The sequence below is a fragment of the Ceratotherium simum genome, chromosome 20 (assembly GCF_057802395.1).
Source record: "Ceratotherium simum simum isolate JZ-2026a chromosome 20, ASM5780239v1, whole genome shotgun sequence".
NCBI classification, from domain to species: domain Eukaryota; kingdom Metazoa; phylum Chordata; class Mammalia; order Perissodactyla; family Rhinocerotidae; genus Ceratotherium; species Ceratotherium simum.
In genome coordinates, this window is record NC_141919.1 from 36,591,780 (window position 1) to 36,618,921 (window position 27,142).

At 38.1% G+C, this 27,142-nt stretch overlaps 1 protein-coding gene across 10 annotated transcripts in view; it reads right to left on the reverse strand.

Moving 5' to 3' along the window:
* BNC2 (basonuclin zinc finger protein 2) overlaps window positions 1-27,142 on the reverse strand; it is a 414,875-nt gene that overhangs the window by 270,189 nt on the left and 117,544 nt on the right. For 8 of the 10 annotated variants that reach the window (XM_087444628.1, XM_087444626.1, XM_087444630.1 and 5 more), the window contains exon 2: window positions 16,200-16,400. The exons of the other annotated variants lie outside the window; for them this stretch is intronic. In XM_087444628.1, coding sequence (XP_087300754.1) covers window positions 16,200-16,400 — 201 coding nt within the window. The remainder of the gene's footprint in view (window positions 1-16,199; window positions 16,401-27,142) is intronic. 10 annotated transcript variants of the gene reach the window in all.

Here is a 27,142-nt window from a genome sequence, read left to right on the forward strand (position 1 = left end):
ACATCCACTTAAAAAAGTTTTTTAAAGGTCTGGAGAATGGGTCAACTAGGAAAAAAAAAATGAACAGCATGAAATGATTATTATTCTAAGATAAACATACTTCTAGGTTAAAGAAAAAGTCCTTTCAACAAACAGGTCATAAAGAACCTCCAACATGAAACTCTGTCACTATACTTTGTTTTCAAATATTGTTCAGTGTCTGAACTTAATGCTCCCCATTCTATTATAAATCATTTTGTTTAGTTCCCTTTGATTGCTGAATTACTGCAGCAAAAATGATTTGAACACTGATTTCATTCCATTATTTAGGAGAGAGGGAATATCTTCTGCCTTAGATGTGCTTATCTAGCTCAATAAGAAACAATTGAATGGATGCATGAAAAGAAGGCAGGACAGAATCTCTCTATTCAAAGACACTAAAAGGTAAATTAAAGAGATTTCTGAGTCTTCGCTTATTCATTTTGAAACCAAAAAGCAAGAAATTTTAAATGCCTAAATTGCTTAACGCATCCGATCAGGGCCAAACAGAATTGGGTGAAGAAAGAATACACAGCAAATCACACATGTGGGAAAATAGTCCACAATACATACAGAAGTGAACACAATTTGTGGAAGTCACTAGCACCTTAGCTTTTATTTATGTTAGAGCTATGACAGAGATGTTACCTATGTACCAGAAATTATATCAAGACTCTACTGATGCCACAAAATCAATGTGAGCGTGCAAAATACAAAACTATTTCAACTATAGTTCCCCTACCTCAAATAAGTAGCTTGATCATTTATTAATTATTCCTCCATAATTCTGAATATAATTTAAATAATATTTCAGTAAGTAAACTGTGAAGTAAATTTGAATATATAAAAATACGGTGAAACCCACTTTTGCACTGTTTAAATTTACAACCTGAAAACAAAAAAGCTATGTCCACATTTTATATTTGTGAGAAATAACATGAAAGGAAATGAAGCTTTATAAGGTTTTCTTTCCCTAACAAAAGTCAATTCATAACACGATTTTAAGTATTGTTAACACTAACAGAAGACAAACTGTAACATAAAGAAACTTTTTGGAACACCTTGGATTTTCAAATTCCTTGGAACATTATTCATTTCAGACAATATGAAAACTCTAAAAGGTGACTATAATTTAGAAGTATTTTCACCAAAGTAAAACAATACAATGGACACACACTCTGCATATATTACCCCTCTTGTGGCCAAAGCACTGATACTTCAAGTATCATTAAGATCCCTTTTGAAAATGCACTTGAGACAGCTTGTGAATGGGCATTCTAGCAGGTGTTTAAAAGAAATAAACAGATAATTTGGTATTCTGGAAAAGTAGCAGAGTCTAATATATCCAGTTAACTGCTACAGCAGCATTATCATCATTGAGCAACAAAGGGCAGTGTATTCTGCCAATAGCTTTAGGGTGACCTTTGCAATGCTGACTAGCCCGTCAAGTTCCATCTCTGCGATGCAAGGTATAGACAGGGATGGTTTATTAACTGAGGTAGGAACTAAACACCAGGAGCCGTCAAAAGGGTAGGCATTTCACATTCAGGAAACGGGGAATTCCTTTCCCTAAGAAGAGAAGCAATGTACCATGAGATCAGGCTGAACAGCCCCCATATTCTTTCCCAAAGCACTAGCCTTCCATGGTACACAAAACTCCCAAGTATTAGGACAGCATCAACATCTTTTTTCCCCCTCGGCTACATTTTTAAGTACTGCAATGAAAATCCAACTGGGAATTGGTAAAACGGGATCTATGACTTGAGCTCTAGGAACAAAGCTGAAAAAAAATGTTGACATCATCTCAGAGCTTTAAACAAATTGTGATGAGTCCTGCTTTATTTGGGGTAGTTTCCAACTATTGCTAAACCACTGCTAACAGGAACGGGTCAACAGAATTCAAGAAGGCAGCAACAGTGGGTCAGAAAAACGACTCTGTACTGAACGGAGAAATTTCTTCAAGAAACACCTGTAGAAAATCAGCCTTTTTGATTCAAGAAAGGTACTTTTTGATTTTAGAAAGTTAACTGTGACTATGGCAAAGTGACATGCTTAAACTTGATATTCTCTTAGGGATGAGCAGGCTTTGAAGCTCATAATAAACTTGAAATGGTTCTGTGGAATGTTCAGGCTTACTGTAGATGGTTGGTGCCACTGTCATGCCTACACAAAACTATGTCAACCTGGAAATAACTGCATTAACAGCTTCAGGGTATTTAGAATGGAAGGCTTGCCCTTTTTTTTAATTAAGAATTTTACTTTGAACCATAAGAAGAAGCTGCATTAAGTCTCCAACTTGTTTAGCACAGCTAAAATTAAAATACTTATTTCGGTTTAGAAAGGCATAATGTTCGCCACCCACTTAGTTCATGTTACCTTCATATTATACCATTCTCAAAAAGTATAAACACAGCAGAGAGAGAAATGACTGCTTTAAAATAGCCTGGCACACGGAACAATAAAACTATCTATCAAATAAAAGGCACAAATATTATTTTATAAAAATTAATAGCATCTAAAAGGGTGTACTCTTTTATCCTCCATTCTTCACCATCCTCTTTGCCTCAGCGCTTCCCTCCCCGTGTATTAAAAGATATTTTATCTAATTCCCAGTTGAAAGGTTTCTGAAAGTGGTAAGTCACAGCTGTGTTGAGGCTGAACTTCTCGAACATGGCATACCAACGTCATTCTGACACACTCTTGGATGCTTCGTAACAAGCTGCACCAGTCACTTGATTTGAAATACCTGACTTACTATAAAACAAACTGTTAATCTCTGGTCTTTTCTCCAGTTCAGCTCTTCCCTGTGGTTTTGGAAGCAAACCAATAGCTTGTTATGTTTACATCAGAGATGACTCCCTCATGATCGGTGTCTGATACTGTCCAGTGATGCTGTTCAACAAGACCCTAGACAGAAGCTAGGCACACCTCAGTCCCATTTGCAGATCATTTTAACAAGACATTCTTGTTTCCTGTTCCCACGAAAATCAATAACAGGATGACCTTCAATTTGAAATTCAAACCAATTAATTACCTGTTCTGTTGAAAATGTTGATATCTGATTTGCCTAGAGAATTTCAATTATGAACAGATTATTTCTTTTAAAGAGCCCTGTCAAAAAATTTAGATAGACATTGAAAACCTCATCCTATACAATATAAATGATGTTTTCTTGAAGCTTGTATAAAATATTGGCCTTGCATGAATTAGTATGAGGAAGTTTTCCCCTTGTGGTCCATCTCCTCCTCGTGACATCATAATCAATTGCCTGGTAAATTATAGCAATCCCACAAAGATTCGGGGCCAAGAATCTACTGTCTAAAGGTGAGATGAAAAGCTTTTTATAGTTGAATTCAGCTTTTCATCTACGACTGACACAAATCACGGGATTCTTTTCAGAATTTAGAAATCTCCTTTTCCTTCTCTATAAGTCTAAAATTCTTCTTTTCTACCTTTATTAAAATCCTTTGACCACTTTTTCTTTTGCTCTCACGTCTGATTTTTCTTTATATGTGGGTCATAAGGAGAAAAGCTATATATCAAAAACTATCAGCACCAGAAATATATTTACGAAACTTTTTTTTTTTAATTCTGGAAAAAAAAATGAAGAATTCGGTTCATCCCAGTGGGGAATTCCCAAGATGAATGATCACATGCAATGAAACTATTATCTTCATCCATTAAAATATTATCTAAAACAGAGGTTTCTATCTGGCAGCCAGTAGGCTGAATGTAGCCTGCAGATGAGTTTTGTTTGGACCACACACTTTTAAAAATATTTGAAAAGATTGCCAAGATTTAAAAATCAGGAGATTTCACATAAAAATCTGGATTTCTGGCTTCTCATTAACAAAAGAAGAAGGGGATCTTGCAGCTCTGGGCCTGTATTCCCACCTGGCAACAACTGGCTGGAGCCAAGAGTTGCTACCTTCCTGTGGTTGACACAAGAGCTTTCTTGGTCCACCACAGTCCCCACCAGACTCACTCTACTCCTTTAATTTACCCTACCTCCACACGGCCCTTGTAGGCAACTCTTTATCTTTAAAATGTCAACTACTCCAAAGAGAGTTTGCAGAGTTTGTGGAAGAAAAAGAGAAGGGTTTCTAGGACCAGAGATTTAAAAATACATATTTCACGGGCTTACACAACGTAAGACAGCGGGTAGCAGATTTTATTTCAAAATGTAGTTGTTCAATAAAACTTAAGTGCACAAAGCAAAGGAAACTCATTTTCATAATTAAAATTTTTAAAAAAGCCAATCCAGAACTGATGATCTCGTCTTATCCAGTGGTTCAACAAACATTTACACTGCTTTCAATCAAACACATTCTTCTCTGCAGCCTAGAAAAGATGTTCATGTCAAACTATTACTCAGAGCTACATCCATTTTGTTCCTTCACATGTTAACACTTCTGCACTTCCTTTCTAGAACGATCATGTACTTAAGTGAAAACTGACCCTAATATGAAAATAGAATACATCGTCAAAGTAAATTTTAAAAGTCAACATTTAGGATGCATGAATATTATCATAGCAAATACTCATCTTTACCGGCTCCACATGTACGCCACAATCTGACATTTATACCTACATCAAATAGACATTATTGCGGGTTCAAATGACCCCAGAAGTCATGGCGTATTTCTTTAAAAATGATTATTACCTAAAAGCAGATGTCTATGACAAAGTCACCATGCACTTCTACTTGCTTTTTTTCTTAACTGAAAGCAAGCGCAAAGAGAAAATCTTTTATATTTCACTATTTCCAATCAACCACAACACGGTTACCTGTTAGTGAATTTTACAAACAAAAGCACTCTATTTAGCAGAAGAAAGCAAGTATTTTTTCGCTTCATGTAACTACATTAACAGGCTATCTCTGATGTACTGTACGGTACAGAAATGTAATAAATAAGCTATGACCAGTCATATTTTGACTTATTAAAAAAGTAAAATTTAAACCAACTTTAGTAGAGTGTTTTGAAATTACGTTTCATCATTGGCCTGCATTCTTGAAAGATTATTTTTTTAATTAGGTGTTTCCTTCCTCAGAGAGAAGCATTTTTCTTTCATTTTCACCTTAAGAAAGTAACCCTTGAACATATGCCAAATTGACTTCACAATCAGACTTTAATCCCCAAATTCTCTTGATTCTTAACAAGTCAAACAACTTTAAGTAAATAGTTCACAAAATCATAACGATCACATTGCATTCCTTCACTCTCAGTTGACTAGAAAAAGAGAAAATGCCACAAGTTTGAGCTCCATAAATATAGTCTTAGGCCCAATATCTGAACGACAATATGATATATTCCTTATGGGAAGCATTTTTCTTTAATATCCATTACGTTTGAAATTTGAGCAATTAGAAGCAGACACCTGGAACTCAATTATTAATTTAACTCTCCCCACCCCTTGTTTATATTTCTTTTGAAACCATCTCTGAAGGTGCTTCTTAAAGAGATGATCCTATGGGATAGCATGCATGTGAATGTTCACATTCTTTTCTTTAAAACATCTTGGTATAATCTAAGAATAAACTCAATCTCTTTCTTAAGTATATAGCTTTAGAAAAAAATGAAAATTCTCAACTAATGAGTAAAATGGTAAAAACCAAGAATTCTAGGAAAAGTATAATTCATTACATTCATGTTGATTTACCTACTCTAACATTTTAGAAAGGGAATTTTATGAAAAAACACAGTTAATTCCCACCCACGATGACCAAAGCTTTAAGCTGGTCTCCTCAGGTTCACATCATGACAGCTGATTACAAATACATAAAGCAGTTCTAGAAGGTTCCTGATTTTTTCTTTTTTGGTTGCAATTTATTTTTGTTTTGGCGCTTTATTTCTGTTTGCACTTTATTGTTTTAAGATGAAAAATAAAACATATGATCATGAATGTTTCATATTATTTAACCTGTGTTCCTTGGGGATTAAGGTTTATACTCACTTAACTCCTTCTTTCTTTCTATTAATCATTGATTCCTTCCTTTTTTCTATTAATCACTGATTTCTAAAAAAGAGTATCTCAAACTAGGCTATGGTGAGGCTTATTTCAGCATTCTGCATTTATTTAAAAAAAATGAGACCAAAAATACAGGAATACTAGCACATAAGAAACAGTGGGTTATCAGATACTCAAAAGGCAGGCAGCAGTTGGATTATTGAGAAATTATTAAAAATAACTATTTGCACAAGTTAAAATAACCAACTTCTCACTTTTACCAAAAGGGTGTTTTTAATATAATGAACATCCAAGCTGCTTCTCTATTCATGAGAAAACCTGGAATATATTATACACAAATGAATGTGGCCCAGGATGCAGGATATGAGATGTGCTTGCTATCAACAGATTAACACTTCATTTTCATTACTCTAATCTCACCACAGGCTGTGAACACTCTCTTTTTCTTATTTGAACAACAATGGTGCATGAAAAACCAAGCTGACAGGCAGGCGGGGTTCATTAAATGCACAAGACCCTTTATTCCTCTAACACATCTCACCTGTACGCAGCCAGGGTTCGGGCTCCCAGGCTGGCTACTGAAACAAGCTCTCCCAGATGTTGGACTTCTCCTTCTACCCCTTCCTACTTAATCTATGATAACAGTCAAAAATAAAGTAAAAATGGAAAAACCTTGTCCACAAGCAACTCTCTTTAGTAGATAATATGATTGGTAACATATTTTAAGATTTATTCAGTCCCATGATTACTTTCCAAAGTTGTCAATAAAACAAACAAAAAAAAAAAGTGGCTGGGAAGGGAAATGATGAGATGTTTGAAGCTTGAGTCAAAGAGTCTAGTCTTGGTATCTCTATCCCAGCTTAGTTCTAACTTATTTAAAGAGAACTGTAGTTTCTCACTGGTTAAAAATGATGATTCCGAAAATAAGAATCAATCAGGCTATTTCCCAATGAAGGACACAGCTTCACCAACAAGTTATGCTCAAGGAGCAAAAGCAACAAGGTATAAGGAATCGTTAAAATGTGATTCCTAAGATGGGGAATTCTGTTTTAGGATAAGCCATCCATACACTCATTGCATTTGGGGCAGCCATTCACAAATCCTCAACAAACCTGGAAATATATCACTTAATTCCCATAACCAACCAAGGGACAGGTGTACACACTTTCTGCATGTCTGTGCACCACATACCACTGCCCTGCCACATAACAATATGGGATTTTTAATACTGTCCATAGCAAGACAGTAAGACTTTCCACAAAGTCTAGAGCAGGGCTTTGGTTTGGGTTCTTTCTGGTACTCAATAACATTTATACTTAAAAAAGAAAGAATAAAAGAAAAGCAGTATTAGATAAAGCAGCAGATAATCTAGCTGACTCTTGTGTTAGGTTCTGACACAAGGTCAACAGAGAATGTTTGCAGGCATTCTCACTCAAGGGACAATTTCATGAATATGCTCAGTGTATAATTATCCTCCCATATCTTGCAAGTGGCTTCCCAGTCAAGACCACTGCCCTCCAGCACTGGCAGAGGCACAGTAGTGGGTAGCTTTCTCTACCTATGCCTGATTAGGTGTCCCAAATAGCCATCCTAATGATTTAAGTCAATGATATCTTTCTTACATTTTAATGGAAGAAAAAAAAACATTATGAAAACACTACTAATGGAGGTTCTCATTTTAATATTAGTTTTGTTATTACGTTAAGCCGGCTGAAAGTAATTATTTTGGGCATGCAAAATATTCATTATCCTAAAATTTTTCTTTTCAAATCCCCCCGTTCAGGCACTCTGATCATCAAATATGAGTCCTGAAGAACTATCTAGAGAACAAATAGCCATTAAAAGACATCTTAATAAAGTTGAAAAATTCATGACAGTCACACACAAGCACAGCAGGTACAATACTGGAAGCTATGTCTTTCCCATGTAGAATGATATTTTTTAATCTTGTCAATTTTAACAATCTCTCTGCCGTGTAAGACAAGTTAAAATTTACTAAATACAAAACAGCAGTGAATCCTCCTCATTGTGTTATGTATACTGCAGGTTTTAAATTGCATAATGTCATCCATTAATATTAGGCCTGCCGTCATTTCAATTCCTTTTTTAAATGTTTCCGTTAACTCTTATTAACCACAGTTTGTCTCAGAGTCATATCGTCAACCTACTGAAGGAAAACTTTACATGTTTTCCTCTGTCTAAGGAAATGCTCTCTTGTGTAGACGTAAGTCTAACTGTACAAGATAATGAATCCAAGAATTACTTTTTTTAAAAAAGAAGAAAAATAGAAAAGCAAAATCTCTTTTCAGCTAAGTACTTTCTTACACGGGCGAAGGATCAAATTGAGCTGCCTGTCAACGCCTTTGAATGATAAGCTGGGCCCCTGGTTACACGTTTTTATCACGCCCTTACTTACAGAACCCTTACGTAGCAAAACTCAGGACAGTGGTCCTGTCAGCACTAAGACACTGAGGACCACATCTGAGGGCGGCACCTCTTCCCCACACTTCTGCCGGAATGATGTATGGGCAAAAAGATGCCTCATTCAGTTACTGTTACGTTTCAGGTGCATTTCAATTCCTTTATGTTATGGCAAAAAGAGCCAGTGAAAGTAAGGAGAAATTGAGAAAAAAGAGAGATGAGGCAAAAGGAGAATAAAGTGAAAAAGAAATTAGGTCTATGGGAATAGGAAGAACAGACCAACCGTGTATTTAGGTCATTAAGTAAATTGCTGCCAACCAAATGGAAATAAGACTTAAACCGACCCCCCTCCCACCAAACAACACACAAACCCTCAAGACAGTAGCAAAATAACACTACAGTCCAAAAATATTGAGTAAATAAGATGTCAGATATGCTCAAGAGAATCAGTGTTTCAATGAGTAACTTCCTACCGTTCAAGATTATTTTCATTTTCTTAACAGAGAGAAATGAAAAACTGATGGGCTTAATTAAAGAAAAACAAAAGAATATTATTTTGTTGTTAAAGGATCAATTCTTTTTTTTTTAATTGGAATGATGATTAATAAGCTGAGAATCTGATTTCTAAGCTAGCCAGTTGGAGTAATGCGTTGTTTTTCCACAAGCATTTCCATTAAGGAAGGCTCTGTGAATGAAGAAATGATACAGGGCATCCTCTCTACTCCTGATCTTGGACTCTGTGGCACGAAATGCTACAGAGTGTTTGAACAGAATGACACTGCACACTGTCCTCAACTAAATGAACTCCAGCCATAAATTTTTCACCTTAGGGTTTGAATGTACACTATGCGATTTACTAGGCTTCCTATAGGGAATGTACAAATTAAAAAAGAACCAATACTTTTATTTTTCCTATTCTCTAAACTTCCTTTTAAACCTGGGGAGGGAAAAGGCAGTACAGATCATGCTCAGTGAGATGTGGGTACCTTGGATGTCACAGCCCCGAGCATCATTTTTGGGATGTCATCCGCACATATTAAAACGTCTTAGAGCTTGACTTGCTCAGAATGTTTTTTCACCTGATTTTTCCTGCCTGTTTATTAGTTTGCCTTACAGAAAACAAATTCCCTCTTTTCCACACTGTTTTGCTTGTATGTCAGCATATAAAGGTTATTATTCCCAAATTATGCCTCTTTTCCTTCATTTCTCTAAGGCTTAAAAACAGATGTCAAAGTTCCTTGAAAGAGTCTGAGTCCCCTTCTCCCCCTCTCCCCAGTCCTTCAGTGGATGAGGATCACCAAGCAAAATGTGGAAGCCAAGCAAAATGTGGAAGCCAGCTGCTTTTCGGGAAATAAAAATGGCATCAGCTTTGGCAGATGGGGGTGAAATCAATCATTTCCTGCAACCCCCAGACAATCTTCTGACCAAGGTCTAGAGAAGGGTGGTCGTATAGTGGCAAAAACATACCACGAGAGGTACGAGAGGATTTTCACGTGGTGAAGAATTCAATCTACGTACATAACAAACCAGGCTCCAAACCTCATGTGAAAGGAAATCTTGGAACCATTATATTCCATGTTCTTTGGACAATAGCAAGCAGGGAGGCCCAGAGAAAATTTCTCTCACTGAGAAAGTCATCCCTCGACCCACTCTTTTCTCCCCACTACCACCAAGTTCCCTGAAAACACTCTGTGGAACAAAAGGAGTTAATTCCTAGGTCAGTTCAAACCCTATGATTCAAATTATAGACACAAGCTAAAAGCAAATTCCAGTTTCTTCTCTCATTCCTTTTGAGATATATATATTCTAATCAAGAGTCTCAAGTTGAGAGAGTATCTCTTCGGCTGTACAGAGTCATTAGCTATTCACGTTTATAAGGAAAATCCTCCCCAAAGCTCTGCAGATTGATAAGGGTGGATGCCCAATCTAACTTTCTTTAAGTGCGAGTGTGTGATGCGTGTTAAGGTGGGAAGGGAGAACACTAGAATTTTTGTTTTTCATTGAAGTGGATGACGCCAGCTCACTATCTGTAATGGTCTGTTCCTTTGGAATCAGCTCCCTGTGTCACAATGACCTGGCAAACCTGAATGCTTTCACTATCACAGCAGTCCTTGCAATCCTGCTTTGGCTGTGACCCATTCCCTTTTTCCCCAACTTCTCAGAGATGCCTTACTCAGCATCTAATTAGTTAGGGAGGATTTGCCGCGGCTCTTAACCCTGACACGGGAGTGGGAGGATGTGCTGCTGTGGTAGCCCAAATCTGTCCTGTCACTATATTAATCAGATTTCCATAAAGCCATGCATGAATAATTGGATTTATCAGTGAACGTTAAGATATGCTCATAAATGTAATTATGAAAAATACCTACAATTATAGATAAGATATCCGCACCTTTAGGGATTTATTTTTCAACTGTGGTTACTTAACTCACCTTAGTAAAAGGCTTTACAAATTATACAAACACACAATACCAGTGTGCAGAAGACAGAACTATGAGAAAAATAATTTCAAAATGATCAACTACTATGTGCAAATTCACTTAACGTATCATGTTGAAAATAAACCTGAAATGTGTACACAGGTTTTTAACATATACCACATACACATCTGAGAATATGCTTGGGCGTGCTTTACTTGCATTCACATGTACATAAACACCATATATATGACCTACTACTTTCTCATTGCATTACAAATTAGACAGTATCTATTAAGTGAAGTCTGCATGGTATACACAGACTTACAAAGTACAGATCAACACACAAGCACCTGTCTCCATGCTATAGTTTGCATTTTATAAATTACCCAAATATTCCTATTTTAGTGCTACATTATCAGAATGGAGGTAAAGAATTATATTTGAATATGTGTCTATAGTTAAAAGTTCAAAATAAAACACATTATCACTCAAATTAGGGAGGGGAACTAAATTGGAGGTGGCAGCCTAGTAATTCAACAGGCTGAAATTACATGCCTCCTAATATAATACAAATATTTATTTTAGCATCAAGACCATAAGTTTGGTCAATTTAATCCTTTTTTAGTAAGATCTGATTACTAAAACACACGAACTGTAAGAAGGGGAGTGAAAAGGGAGGAGGGAAAAGTGCAGAAACCTAAGGATGGACGAAGCCTGGCAATGAAAGTCATTTTCAAAGACCATTAACTATCAACTGCTTTACTCGGGGCTCTGATTAAATAAGAACATACATCCTATGTTAAAAGGGATGTCTACATGAAGGGGACAGAAATGAGAATAAAAACGTATTGTATGAACTATACAGAAGGATCAAACCACGATATACAATTAGGCATCTGACTTGTAAGAAAAACTGTATATGTGCCTTTCAAACTGTTAGTGAACAAACATTCAAATTATTGAGGGGGGGGTAGGAAGTCAGACAAAACCACCATTTCCACTCTAAAATATAGATTCAACAAAACTGAAACTGCATTTGCCTATATGAATACAAAGAACTGAAATACTACTGGGAGAAAAATTCATATCGAACATGCTTTTAAATGGATTCCAGTGATGTTATATATTTCTCACAATATATTTTATTTATCACTTCTCTGAAATGTGCTAGATTTTATATTAGTAAGAAAGTTTGCTTTACTCTGTCATATCTCTGGTGAGCAGACGCTCTAGTGTTAATGTAAATCGTTGATTTAATTTTTAGCTTTCTTGGTTTGCCCCTCACCTATCTAGGAAATGATTTCTCTGGTGATAACTAACACATCATGCTAATGAGAGAATCTAATGCACAATAGAAAAATGTCACTACTAATAATATTTGCTTGAAGTTAAATAAAGCAACTGTAAGAGAATGTCAGACAGTTGTTCTTTAATAAGACACAGTTTCACAATGAAATTATGTTGTTAATTGTGTTACATCATTGGGTGAATCCTAAATTACTACATAATCATGCACAGAGTCATTTATAATTCTAACTTAGGATTTCACTCCTGTCTGAAAAGAGACCTTATTAAGGGATCTACATTTTATTTGAAACAGGTTAAATATACCTCACCAATAATAAAAGGTAACTGCCTCTAGTAATCTGTAAAACGTGGGCTAGAGCCATTTACCTGGTACGGTTTCATTTCTGAAAAGATTTCAAAACATATTAGACTACTGCATCCCCTGAGGTAGTGACAAAGAATTTTATTTGCTATTCTCTCAAAAGAGCACAAAATATTTACAGAAATAGAAAAATCACCTTTTAAAACCTGATTTAAAAAAATTCTAAAAGCAGGCCTGATGTTCTGCTTTCAACAATACTTCCTGAGGTTAAAATGGGCAAATAACGTTCTGGACTCCAAGAGATTAACAGAGAAGACGAGCAAAGGGCTTCTGGTCAATCTCGACTGTCACTGATCAAAGTGACCCAAAGAAGAGCTCCCTTTACACAAGTCAAGAGTCGTGCCCTTTAAGGTTATCAAATATTTGTCTGTATGGAAAAATATGATCCCTTTTGAAAAAAATCATACTTGAATATGGGAGAAAAATGAATCAAGGCAGGAAAACGCAGTCTAATTGTCATACTCGAACTTTAGGGGAACATACTTAATTCCACCAAATCTGAATTGGCTTCGGATTGTGATGTCTTTTTGTAAGCACTAGACAGACTGAAAAATTTACATATAAGCAGATCTAACTTGGCTCACACAAAACAAAAGGCAAAGATTTTTATATCCCTACTTCCTAACTTACCTAGAGAAAACACAAACCTAGATTATTAAATTTCAGTATTCATGAGCTATTTCCCACTACAAGTTTTGCTGTAGTTAAATAATACTGATGGTGAATTCTCTATAACTCAGTTTTGAAACCTACTAGTTAGTGTTCCCCAATATTTAAAAAAATGATAAGGTGAATCTTATAGTTTTTATATTATTACAGAAAACTTTGAAATAAAAAATATAACCAATAAATTTTATTCCTTTTATGAGCTAAATTAGTTTTTTCTTAGAAATTAAAATAATCATAATATAGAAAAACCTATTTATGTCCTAGCAATGAGATACACAGAATTCTGTACACTTGATGAAACTGGACAAACTTTTTACCTGTACTAAGTAGGACAAAAGCTGGCTTAATGTGTATATTGAAACTACTATTTCTTGAAACTGTTGGCTTCAAGAGACATCATTTCAAGAAAAGTGTCTTTCTTGTACACACACGCATATATACACACACACTCTGAATCAGCATTGCTGATGAACTGTAAGGAAAATAAACATATTAAACATTACAGCACATATATTTTTACATTTATACACAGTTTGAATTTAAGTTTACACAATATTTATACAAACTAAAATGTCATCCTGAAGGAGAAAAAAAAAGCGTGTCAACTCATACCCTCTTTTACATGCCTTCCAAAAATGCACAGGAGGTAAACATTTAGTAACCAGGACAGGGAAAAAAAAGAAGAGGAGGGGAATCGCTAACTACATCTAAACCAAAAAATAAAGAAAACATATATAGTTAAATATATACAGTTAAATCACAACACTTTTTAAAATTGTGATTTTTTCCTTTATTGTACTATTGTTTAGTAAATAGTATAATATTATATACTTTTATATAGCATCCGTTATGTATCAATTACTTCCCTATATTTCTACTCTCTTCATATAGTCACTGATGCTCACTATGATACATGCACACACAAAACAGATTTTTATACACCCAGAATCACAGCTGGATCAAAGACATCATAATAGCTTTGTTGTACAAGTTTCTCTCTCTCAGCGATTTCAAATTATTTTCCTAATTCTGATCCATCATTTATATAATTTACTTTATTTGTTTTTTAGCTAAAATGCTTTCCACAACTTAAAGTCCCCTTAGATTCAAATCTACTTGGAAATGGGCTAGTGCCAAAGAAGCAATCTAACACCATCTATGTGGTTCAATAGCCATTTATCAATTGATCATTATCTCTATCTGGTTTTTATTAACTCTTTTCTAGCTAGAGGGAGACCTAAACCAATCTTCCCTTCCAACATACCCACACACAGATATACATACACACACACACACCTCTGACCTCCACTGACTCAAGGAAAACCCTGAAGGTGACATCTAATTTTTAAAGTGAGGCACAAGTTATTTAGTCCTAAGGTCAGTCAAAACACACTCTGTGTTCCAACCACGAAGAGAGCCACCCAGGCAGGAATGTGCCTCAGAAACACACCTCGTAGAGCATTCTGCAATGAGAAGCAGTATCTCCGTGAGGAAATGAACTTTTTAACTTGCAAGAAAGGGAAATTGCACATAAAGAGTTGCTTATTGGGTTTATGTTGATTGCATTTAAATCCCAGCTTACTGTATCAGCAGTAATCAGGGTCCCTCTACAGGATATGTCAAAATACACCTTATTCAAATGCGTTTATCCTATCTAGAACTGTGTGATAAAACTGTTCGCTAGCTAAATGCTACAAAACCCTGGCTCTGTGCACTGTCTTTTGCAGATGTATTTCTAAACTTGTGCAGTCTATAGCTTGGCAAATTGTTTTCTTTCCTTCGTTATCAATACTTTAAAAAACCTAAACTAACGCAATAAAGTATTCAATTCTCATGATCTCTTACAAGCAAAACAGGTTTTTGTTTTTTTTTTTTTAAGAAAGCAGCTGCAACATTGTTTAAATGAGTGGAACAATACCAATTTCTTAATTGCCATCTGCTTAAAATCCAAGTATATTTGTCAGTAATACTTTCGTGCCGTGCGGATGATAATATCGTACTAACTTGCTTTGTGTGGGTTTGGGGTAGGCTTTTAAAAAGCAAGACGTGTCTAGGAGGGAGGCACCAGGGAACTTCCCTCCCTCGCTTGAGCACAGTCCAAGATGAAAGTTTCTGGGTTGTTTCCCTTCGCTTCCTCTCACCCTCGCTCCCCCTCGGAGCCGCAGAGCCAGCAATTGTGCAAGAGGAGCCGGGCGCGCAGGGCGCGCCTCGCCGCGCGCAGGGTACGAGCCGCCGGCTCGCTCGGTGATTAATGATCAGTTGCCGCCGGCCTCGCACTCACACGTCTCGCCCGGCAGAGCCCGCACAGCCAGCTGCCTCCGACGCGGCCCGGACCGACGAGCGGCTCCGTGGAGGAGCTGCGCCCGAGTGTGAGTGCGCCGGCCGGCCGGCGGGCGGGCGGGCGAGCGTGCGGGAGCCGGAGCCGGCGCGGCGGGGAGCGCAGGGGCGAGCGCGCAGGCGGCGGGCGGCGCGGGCGAGCTGGGACCGGCCGGCACAGCCCGGCACGCACGCCGCCGCCGCCGCGGGACCCTCGGCGGGCCGCGATGCCCGCCCAGCCTCCGCTGCTCGGATCGGAGCCGAGGGGCTTCCCGCCCCATCCAGTCGGCCGGGCTGTGCGGAGGGGCCCCTGCATTTTATGACTGTTTGGACGGAGAACCTCCTCCGAGATCGCAGACACTTGGATGAAGTGATTAACAGAGAGAGAAAGATACATTTGCTGGGCGGTGGCTTTTTTTGTTTTAATGTTCAACAGAAAACAACGTCTTCCCATGACCCAGGCTGTACTGTGAAACTTTGCAACAAATGCCTTGGCTTGCTTTCCCTTCAGGATCCTTTCCCCTTTTTCTTTTAAGGAGCCCTCAGGGAAAGCGTGAAGTCACCCTGCACATTCCAGTCCCACGGTTATATGACAAAAGCGAGCCCAACTGCGAAGGGATCATTTTAAAAAATGTGTAGAAAGAAAAATAACCAGAAACAAAAGTGCATATAACAATTCAAGGTTTCTTTAAAAAAAAAAAATGAAAGTAACTTACCTGTTGGGACATTCTGAACAAGAGGTTAGTGTCAGCGTTTTGCCATGTCCCCATGAACCCTGGTTCAGCCGCAGTCGTTCTGGTTCCGAACTGCATGGAGTTGTCAGTACAGGAGTCTCTTAAAGTCAAGTCTCTTGCCCTCTTTGGCTCTCTGTCTCTCTGTGTCTCTCTTTCTCTCACATCCACTTCTGCCTCTTCTGACTGAAAAGTGAAGGTGGATTTTTTGAGCCTCTTGGCAGCCAGTAGCAGGAGTGTAGTGTAGTTAAGAAGCTGGCTGAACTGTGCATTTCATTTGGGAAGGGGGAGATTTGGGGGAGGGAGGGGGTCAGAGCTTCGTTCGCACCTTCTGCACAGATACCCCTATCATTTATGCATAGATTGTGACTCCCCGAGCTTGCCTTTGCTCAGTTTAACAGCTGCCTGTCAGGTGTGCAGGCAGCACTGGAGACCCAACCATCAGCTTCAAACTCTCAGCCACTGCATGTCATTGGATAGCAGAGCTAGGAGTCAACTGCACTGTTCCACTGTCAGGCACCAAATGACACCCTGCACTAACCCCTCTCCAGACACACAGATAGAGACTCACTTATGCACACTCCAAGCAGCACCATGATCATGGACAGCCCTCGGGCGAGGAGAAGCTAGGGCCCTTCCTAGGGAATTTTTCCCAACGATGCTTTCGGGGATAACATGCAATATCTGACATCAGTCTTGCTTTAACATTTGTAAACTGCTATGCTTAAACATTTTTTTTCTAATTACACTAGAAGAAAGAAAAATATTCAGCTGTACGAGAATGTAAAGTTGGCTCAGCTGTTGTCTAAATGTTAGCTTCTAAAAGTCATATACTATGTGCTGAGCTATTTATAACCACATATAAACTCCTAGAGAAAATAACAGACATAGAGACGTGACCTTACACTCTAAAAAGTAAATAAATAAACCTAGCAGTTTTTTGAACATAGAAGAAGCACAATAAACATTTGCAAAACAAATACATATTACTTAATATCCAGTTCCTCAGGTCATTAATTACTAAATTGGATGTTAAGCAATAAGAAACTGAATGGCAAAGGAAAAAAGTGCACCTTTTCTTAAAGCTCAAAAGTAGAAAAAAATCCTTTGTTCAAAGTTCCTGAATGAAGCATCTACAATATCCTTTCAAATCATAAAAAAGAAAAAGATGGAAAAAAAAAGCCTGTCCCATTTCAGGCAAAAAGTAATGAATATAAAAAGAACTCCATTTTTCATTCAAGATCTCGATGGAAAATTCTGTAATGTTTTGCTGCCTGATGAAATATAACCGCGATAGCATGTCGTATTCTTAATTAAACCAGTTTTAAAACAAAACATCTATTTATTAGAGAGTATTTATCTACCTTATTTATGGAAAAGGAGAACTGAACAAAATGCACTGTACATAAAGAGTAACTTCGAAATGGAAAGCTAAATTCATGTCATCTCATAAAAGTAGTCAGCAGGAAAAAGCCATCCTTCCCTAAACTTAAAATGTAAGGAACATTAATCTTCAACCACCTACAAATATCGAGGACAAATGTACCACTCTCCTTGCTCCTCCTTAACTCAAGAATAACAATAAACCTTACTCTCTGAAACAACAGAAGAAACAGAAAAGAGCTTCCATGGCAGCTCTGTGTCATTAGTGGACAATGAGAAAAGATGAGAAAACGTACACTATGTTGACACAAATGTGCCTTCCCCTCTAGAACCGACATCTCCTGAAAGCTTTTCTGTTAAACTTCCCTCCGGTTCACCACCATTAAGCACAAAAAAGTCTCAAAAGCAGCAAATTCAATATCTGAGAAGAAACAAACAAGAACCCGAAGAATTGTTGCCTTAAAATATATTAAGTCCACCTGTGGTCCATAAAAATATTCTTGAGGGGGGAGGGCAGGAGAAGCCCCTATGAGTCAATTGTCAACAGTGACTGTACCTTTACGGCTGGCTATTACCCACTTAAACTCCCTCTAAAATTTGCTAGCCTCTTGATTTCTGAAGTGGCACTCAGTGCCTCAGTCAAGCTGCCTGCTCAGCTCCTGACCTTCCCACTAATGGCTGTTATTTGTGGGAGGCTTAAGGACACTGTCAATAGCAAGCTTCCTCCTCGCTCCTCTCAGCCTCTGTTGTATCGCTCTGCCTGCGTGTCCTCTCTCGCCTGCCTCTTGCTCTGCCCCCCACCAGCTCCCCCTCCTTCCTTCCTCTCTCCTTCACTCCCTCTTCCTCTTCTTGCAGCCCCCTACCCCTTCTTTCTTTCAGTCCTGCAGTCCTCTTCTTTCCCAGGGACCTTCCCCTGCACCACACACACACACACACACACACATACACACACACAAACACACTAACAACACAAAAATCAACTGGCATGCAGCAGCAAGCACCTGCAGTAATAGACTCTTTTATTAAAACTGTTATTCTGCAAGACTTGAAATTCCCCGTGGACCGGGCCATGTCAAAGCCGATATAATTAACTAGAGGCTCAGCAACGGATCAATTACCAGACAAGCAAGTGATAGTGAAATCAATGAAAGATCATCAGCCACATTATCAGTGTTGCAACTCATTAGGGCAAAACTGAGGAATGTGCTCAAAGCGGGCCCAAGCAAGGTGGCATTACAAAACAAAGGGCTAATTTGGAGGCCCTGCTGTGAACAATCTGTAACAGAATTAGCCTTTTTTCCCCCTAAACTGCACAGCTCCGTAACTAAATGTGACAGACTGAGAGAAGCAGTTTATTAAGACACCAACCCCAAGTTTATTTAGTTCATAAACTCTCTCCTAGAAAATCAATACAGTCTGTACAGGGTTATTAGGCTGACTAGCTAATACATCCAAATCTGGGCTGCCCAGCCAGCAGTCTTCTGACAAATGCTACCCAGTGTGGGCAAACTGAGCTCTCTCAGATATCAAGGTTTGAGGTTGCTCTAGATGAAACGGGTCTGCGATGTAACTAGTACCTGCATATTACAGCCAGGGTGTAAGCCTCAAAAGCACCAGGATATCTTTCTAAGGTTTAAAATATTTTTTCACAACAAATCTGTCACATGATACTGCACCTGCTAAATGGATTGGATCAAGCAAAATTTTAACTAGTTTGTAAGACTAGTTTACAAAGAGGACAAGCTTTATTACAATAAGAGACAGCAATTAACCCAAAGACTTAATAAATGAGTAAACAAAAACAAAAACCTCAAGCATATACACATGCTATGCTTTGCAGATTTGAAGTTTCAAACATTTTTAAATCAAGTTTTGAAAATACAAATTTGACTCCTCTAGAAACCCCCAAAATGCATGATTTGAACTTGCCACTCTTGCCACATACAAACATGGCATGTAGAGTCCTTGATCTTAGGTAATCTTCTGTCTAGCAAGAACACTTATATCAGTTTAAGGACACAGGTACAAAAAATATACCTACAAGGCACAAAGATGACTTTGAGTTTGTCCATTCACTCTATAGTCTGCAGATTATGGAATAACTATCTGGAATCACTTGTATTAAAGTCATTTAAAACTAGGGGGGTGGAAGTAGGCATCACTTCCACAGTAAAGGCTTTTTGGCTGCCCTGATTCCAGGTATTTCAGGTTAAAGAATCGCAAATACGAAAGGCTATGTGTTGGCTTTCCCACATTTACTGACAGTGAGAGATGGACCGTGGAAATTAAGAAGTACACCAACTAGGTCTAAGTGGCACCCAAGTTATTAAAGACATTATGGGAATGTGAATACCTCCTCCTCACCACAACACATAGCAGAAATACCCTTACACAAAGTAAGAAACTCAAATGCAGCTTACGATGTTAAAACAGATTGGAGAACTGAAGGAAAAAACAAAAAGACAATAGCTTTTGGAAGTGATTTCTGATGTTTATGATGTTTTAACATTCAAAATGTTCCAAGAAAAAGGATTACACTATAACATGACTTCAGTATACTGGCTCTAAGATACTAAATCCTAAACTTAAAAAAAAAAATCTTCATTTACACAGGACTCTCATAAAATCTAACTTATAGACTGCAGTAAATAAACATTTTCCCCCTAACTTTTGACCTGGTACCTTACTAAGCATTTCATAGCTCATGTTTTTGAGTAATCTGTAAGAAAAGTTAGACATACATATATTCTAAACCTATACTATAGATGCCAATGTTTTAGATAGTAATTAAAAGTTGTAATTACAGAAAAATTTTATTTTTTAAAACCCTTTTGCATATAACTACATACTGTGCATGTACCCTCAATGAGATCCAATTAGTTGCAAAGAATTTGCATTTCAGTTAGTGTGGGATAACAAGACTACAGGGAGGCACAATGCAATTCCACCAGCAGAGTAAGAAAGTGTGTTCTTTCTTGTTAGCTCTGTAAGCGATAATTCCCACCACTGACTGTTTAAAATGTTACTGATCTTTCCAATATTTGGGTATTGAGGTGGGTTTAGGTTTTTCCCTCCATTAAAAAAAAAAAATCACATGTAGGTGCAAATATCAGCCACAATGAATGCCTAAAGAATGAGCAAAGGATTTTGTTTTGTATGTATGTTTGTGGGGTTTTTTTTTTGGGGGGGGGGGGTTGCATGGTTTTTCTTTTCTTCTTAATACTTATTAATCATTTCCTTAAAAGCACATTGCTTTCTTAAAAAAAGTTCCATAACTGGGAGTAGGGAAACCTCATTGAGATACGTCTATGTAAATATACATGGTTTTGTGATAAAGGCATGCATTTAGTACACTGAGAAAGTACGCAAGGATTTTCATTTTTTCTAGCTATATTTCCAACAATGTAAATCCTAAGCAAATATCAAATAAATGTATAATTTATATACACATTTTGTGTATATAAGATGCGTTAACAAGCATCTCTAGGACTTCTGCTGGTTCATGGAACAATACCTGCAATTCCCTGGGTTCAGTTCAGCAGCTATTAACAGATTCTGTAATCTGTAATGACAGTAAACTGGCCTTTGCTCTTCTTTTATTCACTGTTCGTTTTCCAGGCTTGGTTAAGTACAGAGCTAGGTTAAAGATCAGTGGTTTTTCATGTGACACATGCTGGTATTCATCTAATGGCTTGTCAAGACAAAACTGTCCCTGTTCTTGCCAAAATAATAAAAATGACGCTCCACATCACATGACAATCAGCACTTCCTTATGGCAAAACAACTCAAGCTTTTGTAATTCACTTATTTTACAGAAAAAAAATTTTAATAATTGGCCATCCAATCCTATATGTGGAATTAGGTTACTATTCTCAAAGGAGATTTTTTAAATGTTATGGCCTTTCTTAACTCTAAAGCAACACGTAAACTAGCTTCTAATCAAATCAGACTTTACCATATAAAAATAATGCTGAAGCTACAAATTCATCCGGCATTAAGGTATATAACTTAATATATGCAAATTATGCAGAAGCAGCAGGCTGGGCCCAGTCACAGAGGTGGGGGAGCCAATTGAGGAAATGTCATTTTTCTTGAGAACAAAGTATGGGACTTGCTTTGCAACATCTGTTGGGCTGTATGAAATGTTAACAGATGTCTTAAGTGAAAAAAGGAAAAAGAATTAATAAAGGAAACCTCCTCTGAACAGATAATCCACCCAAATTTCCATATTCCTGAGGAAAAAAGTTGACAGCAACCTTTTTCCCTTGTGAAACCTGCCATCCCTATTTTATTGTATAAAGTTTCATTTTCTACATGAGGTTAAGGGGGAAAAATTTTTGACTCGCTATAAAGAAAAGAAAAGAGAAAACGTAAAACTAACAATAATTTCAACTGAGGCTTTCCCTTGGTGAATAATTATATCATAATCTAAGCTGCCTGTTTTCCCTGGAGTCACATATGTAATTTGATGGGAGGACAGTGAAAAGTTCACCCAAAAAAAACCACTTAAAAAGATGAACTATTACTCTGCTGTGCCTGCATGTTTTGGGGGAAAGGAAGGAGAGATGAAAAAACAGCTGTGAAGATAGACTTCTGATATGAACTTATCTCTACACATTAAGGTGCTCTTCTTCACAATTCACCGATCATTTACACCTAAATCCTTACCCTCTCCACTGGCTCCTAATTTCCTTCCATTAGCAGCCTGGTAAGGGATGAAGCATGCTCTTTCAACAGCCAAGTGTTCCACAGCAGTCAAGTGTGATGATCATGAAGAAAACTTCTGAATTTACTAGTTGTATCCCTATATTTAAACTTTAAGAAAACTGAAAAACTTTTCTTGAGTTAACAATTCTCATTCGTGTTTCAATTTATTAGATGATGCAGGCAAAGCTGAATGTAGCCATCTTTAATCCAGATTAAAAACATGATGCATGCACGCCAGCTACTGAAGCCAACCCAGTGCCCGCTCGTGTGTGAACGAACTGAACTATGCACCTGTATTCTTCTATAAATCTTCCTCTTTGGAGACACTGCTTATTCTCTAAAAACTTGGGACATAAATTCTGGTTAACAGCTCATGGATTAACTAATTCAAAATGCAATTAAGGATCTTTACAGACTTAAATGAAAGAAGAAAAAAATGGTGTTGTCCTCTCTGATTGCCAGTCTCTATCCCTGACCCCTCTCTTCTCTACTGTGTTAAGATTGTACATGTCACATCGTGTTTACAACTACACTTTCTCCAGATGGCTCAGGCAGCCTGGGATGGGCATTTCAACATATAGAAACCTCAGCCAGAAGAGCCTGAAGATTTCAGGGGACAAAAGATCATGGTCCAAGTTGTAAACATGACATGCAGGCATAGCTTCGGGTTTCGGTTAGTTTGTTTTTTGCCAAAGTATTGTGGGTTCTAAATGCTCTGATGTTTACTCACAGGAATACCATATTAGAGCATGTAACAAAAAATAAAAATAATAACTGCTGTGTCAAAAAAAAATTGATCACCTACACTGAGGTAGAAAGCTTGTGTCCTGAAACATCATTATGTGACCTCAGACTACGAGAGGAAAACAGGCCTCCTAAAATAAGGTTTGAATAGGACACAGGTTTAAATCATTTTAAATAGTGGCATAAACATCCCCCATAAGCAAATACTACCTAAAAGCTTCATCTTTCTATGGCAAAGGGGAGAAACCACTCTGGTTGACACTTGTCTCTGTACCAACTAGAACAATCAATGTGATACAGCATCTGCTGACAGCCTAATCAGGGGCTCAATTTCAGAGAAACACATCAAGGATATATCCAAATGCCATAATCCCTTGATACACTATGAAAAAAACAAAAAAGATTTGAGTAGGGTGTGGTAGATGAGGTAGTTTATAAAATGTTAGGAAAGGACGAATCCTTAGAATCAAGACATTTGCAGATGCAAAAGCATCTGAGGTCAGCGTGAATCTCAAGCCTCCAAAAGATCAAACATTTTATCTATCCTGTTTTGGTTTAAAAACAAAAAAGTGACTTTCTTCATTTCCTCTCAGGTACAAACAATGACAATGGCTTCTTCCTAGCATATCCTAAAATCAATGTTTTATTATTATTATTTTTTTTTTGGTGAGGAAGCTTAGCCCTGGGATAACATCCGTGCCCATCTCCCTCTACTTTATATGTGGGATGCCGCCACAGCACGGATTGACAAGCAGTGCGTAGGTCCACGCCCGGGATCCGAACCTGTAAACGCTGAGCCACCAAAGTGGAGTGCACGAACTTAACCACTACGCCACCAGGCTGGCCCCACTAAAGTCAGTGTTTTATGAGAAAATCTTCTAAAGGAAAAGAACCAGTGATGTGTTTCCTTAAGTGAGTTTCAAAAAACAGGCTGGGCAGCACAGAGTGGGGAATTACTTTTGTATGACCATGAAGAGCTGCAAGGATTGTAAAGATAGTATTAATTTTTTTATTTACTTCCTTCTAAAGTCTGTGGGCCAAGCAGCTTATATCCCCAGTGAAGATGTCAAAATAATAGTTTAAATGACTGTCAGGAAGGAAGACTGAGATTCGCAGACACCGAGGAAATCCAACACTGCTTTTAAAATCATCACAGAAAAGAGCAACTCTACTGATGGTACCCCTTATATGAAATTCACAAACCTAAAAAATAAATTTAAAAAGTGAAACACCAGTATACTTTAAGTTTCAAAATCTTCAGAAAACCACATGCACCATTTTATACACATACATATTTAAATGGAAAAGTGTTGAAACAAAGCAAATTTTAATGAACTTGGAGATTGTTTTGAAAATTAAGAAACCCAAAAGATGCCAGAAACTCATTGACAGCAAGTTAAAAAGAGGAAGACTAAAAGGTGACTTAGGTCTGGAATAGTGATGACCTTCAGTGGGGAGTCATGGCTGCAAGAGGCACAAGGAAAGCTTCTGAGGTCCAGGTAGTGTTCTGTATCTCAGCCCACTTGGTGATTCTGGGTGTGATCACCTTGTAAAAATGCATCGAGCTGTATACACTCAGGATGTGCACAGTTTCCTATATGCATGTTACACCTCAGTTCTAAAAGTTTACTACCACTACTGTGAATGGTACTACTAAAAAAATAGTGATAACAATAAATTAGAACCATGTGAAAGAAAGAAAAAATAACGGGGTAGGACAGAAAAGGAAAGGGACAGAAGGCGGCAGATATTTTATCACCATCGAAAATCATTCAAATAACTGCCACTAAATGTCCTGCTGCCCACAGTTTCTTCAGAGGGAAGAAGTGTTAGGAATCAATCTGAGTATCAAAGAATGAGGATCGGGGCCAGGCCGCTGGCATAGTGGTTAAGTTCGCGCGTTCCGCCTCGGTGGCCCGAGGTTCACTGGTTCAGATCCTGGCCGCAGAGCTACGCAGCGCTCATCAAGCCATGCTGAGGCGGCGGGCGTCCCACATAGAGCAACTAGCAGGATGTACAACTATGACATACAACTATCTACTGGGACTTTGGGGAGGAACAAAGGAGGAAGACTGGCAACAGATGTTAGCTCCAGGCCAATCTTCCTAAAAACATAAATAAATAAAAAATAAATAAAAAAGAATGAGGATGAATGTGAAAGATAGTAATAAGGGTGGGAAAAAGAATAATTAGGCGAGAGATTACCTTAACTAGGCAGTGCAAGAGCGCACGCGCATGTGTGTGTGTATCCAAGTGGCTTAAATGGAAAAGAAAAACATCCCTCAAGTTGAGAAGGATCAACCCCACAACATGGGATCCTGAAACGTGCTTGCCAGTCTTGCTCATTGAGCCTGTCCTCTGATTTGTAATTAGGGCTATTTGGGGGTGGGTCATTGGGGGTGGGCATCGAGAGTGCCTGTCGAGAGATGGGGGAAGAAATTACGTACACCCTGCACATGGCATTACTTGGAGGCACTGAGTACATCAAAACAGATTAAAAAAAAAAAGCAAATCTAACATACTCCTCTGACCACCCAAATACTTTTCAAGTGTTAATCGTCTCTAAGGCTGACAGCAGCCAACCATTACACAAAAAAACCCTGGAGAGAATGGAAGTAACAGAGTGGGAACAACTGAATAATTTGTTAATTGATAAGGGATACACTTTTGTCCTGACTAGCTCAGTTTCTAGCTCCCTTTTCTTCCATTTATTATAAGGAGAAACATTTTAAATTAAACATTTTTATCCACTCTTAGGGAATAATGATCAAAGCCCTACTTGCCAAGTACAAGAAGGTGTGGGGAACATGAAGTTAAGACACAGTCCCTGCTCACAAGAAGTTTACAATCCAGTACAGGAGATAAGCCACGTACAAAAACAACCTTAATAAAACAGAAGGTGATAAGAGAAGCAGCTGCAGAATCCTATAGGACTTAGAAAAGGAAATTCCTTCCAGCTGGTGTAGTAAGAGAAAGTTTCTAAGCAGAGGCAGCATTTGTGCTGGAACTGACGAACCAATAATATTCCTAGAGAAGTGACCCAATTTGACCAGAACATAAGGTAGGATCTTGCAGAGCAATGATGAATGACAGGGGACTGGCCAATAGGAACTATAAGAGGAGGGGTCCTATCCTCCACTGCAAAGAGTTGCTATCTATCCTGTTTCCCACCAACAGTCAAAATTGCTGAAAGCTTCTCAACAGCAGCATGGCATGATCATTACTGTCCTCTAAGAAGATTTATCTGGCAAGAGCGTGACAGACAGACTGAAGTGTGAAAAGAGAGAGGCAAAGACACCAATTAGGAAGCTATTATAATAATCTGGCTAAAATGACTACAGGCAATAGGGCCAGGAGATAAAGGAGCAAGATACAACGTGGAGATAAAATCCAGAGGATAAAAATGACTGATAAGATGTGGGTGACAAATGAGAAGAGTCAAAGATGACGCTAAAGGTCTGATATTCTGAGCACGGAAAAATGGTATCACTACCAACAGAAATGAGGATTAACTCGTTTGTGAGAATACATAGTGAGCTCAGTTTGGGAAAACAGCCGATCACGCTGGTGACTAGGCAACTAGGAACATTCAGAAAAGAGATCAACACTGGAATTATCAGATCTGGGAGCCATCCATCTAGAGAAAAGTGACACAAGAGGTAAAAGAAGGTGGCCAAGGCTGCATCTTGGAGGAAACCATGGTTACTGAGCGAGAAGACAGAAGGAGCAGTATTAACAGGGGCATCCTTACTGTCCAATGTTCTGAATGGCAAGAGAAGTCAGATTTACAGAGGTAGGATGGTCAGAGTTTTAAATGCTCTAAAAGACAATGCTATATTTACAGTATAGTAAAACCAAGCATAGCAGTAAGTAGTAGTGAATATTGTAAAAACAAAAGAAAATGCCTGGGAATGATAAATACCAAAATCAGAATAATGCTTGAGGGTAGGGACGGGTACTGGATAGAGGGGATGACAGTGGCTGCGATATAATTGAGGTGGTAACCTGGAGCTTCAGATGTATTTGTACGTTATTAGTTCTTAAGCTTGGGTAAATGGGTGTTCGTTATACCAGGCCTCATATATATTTGTGGT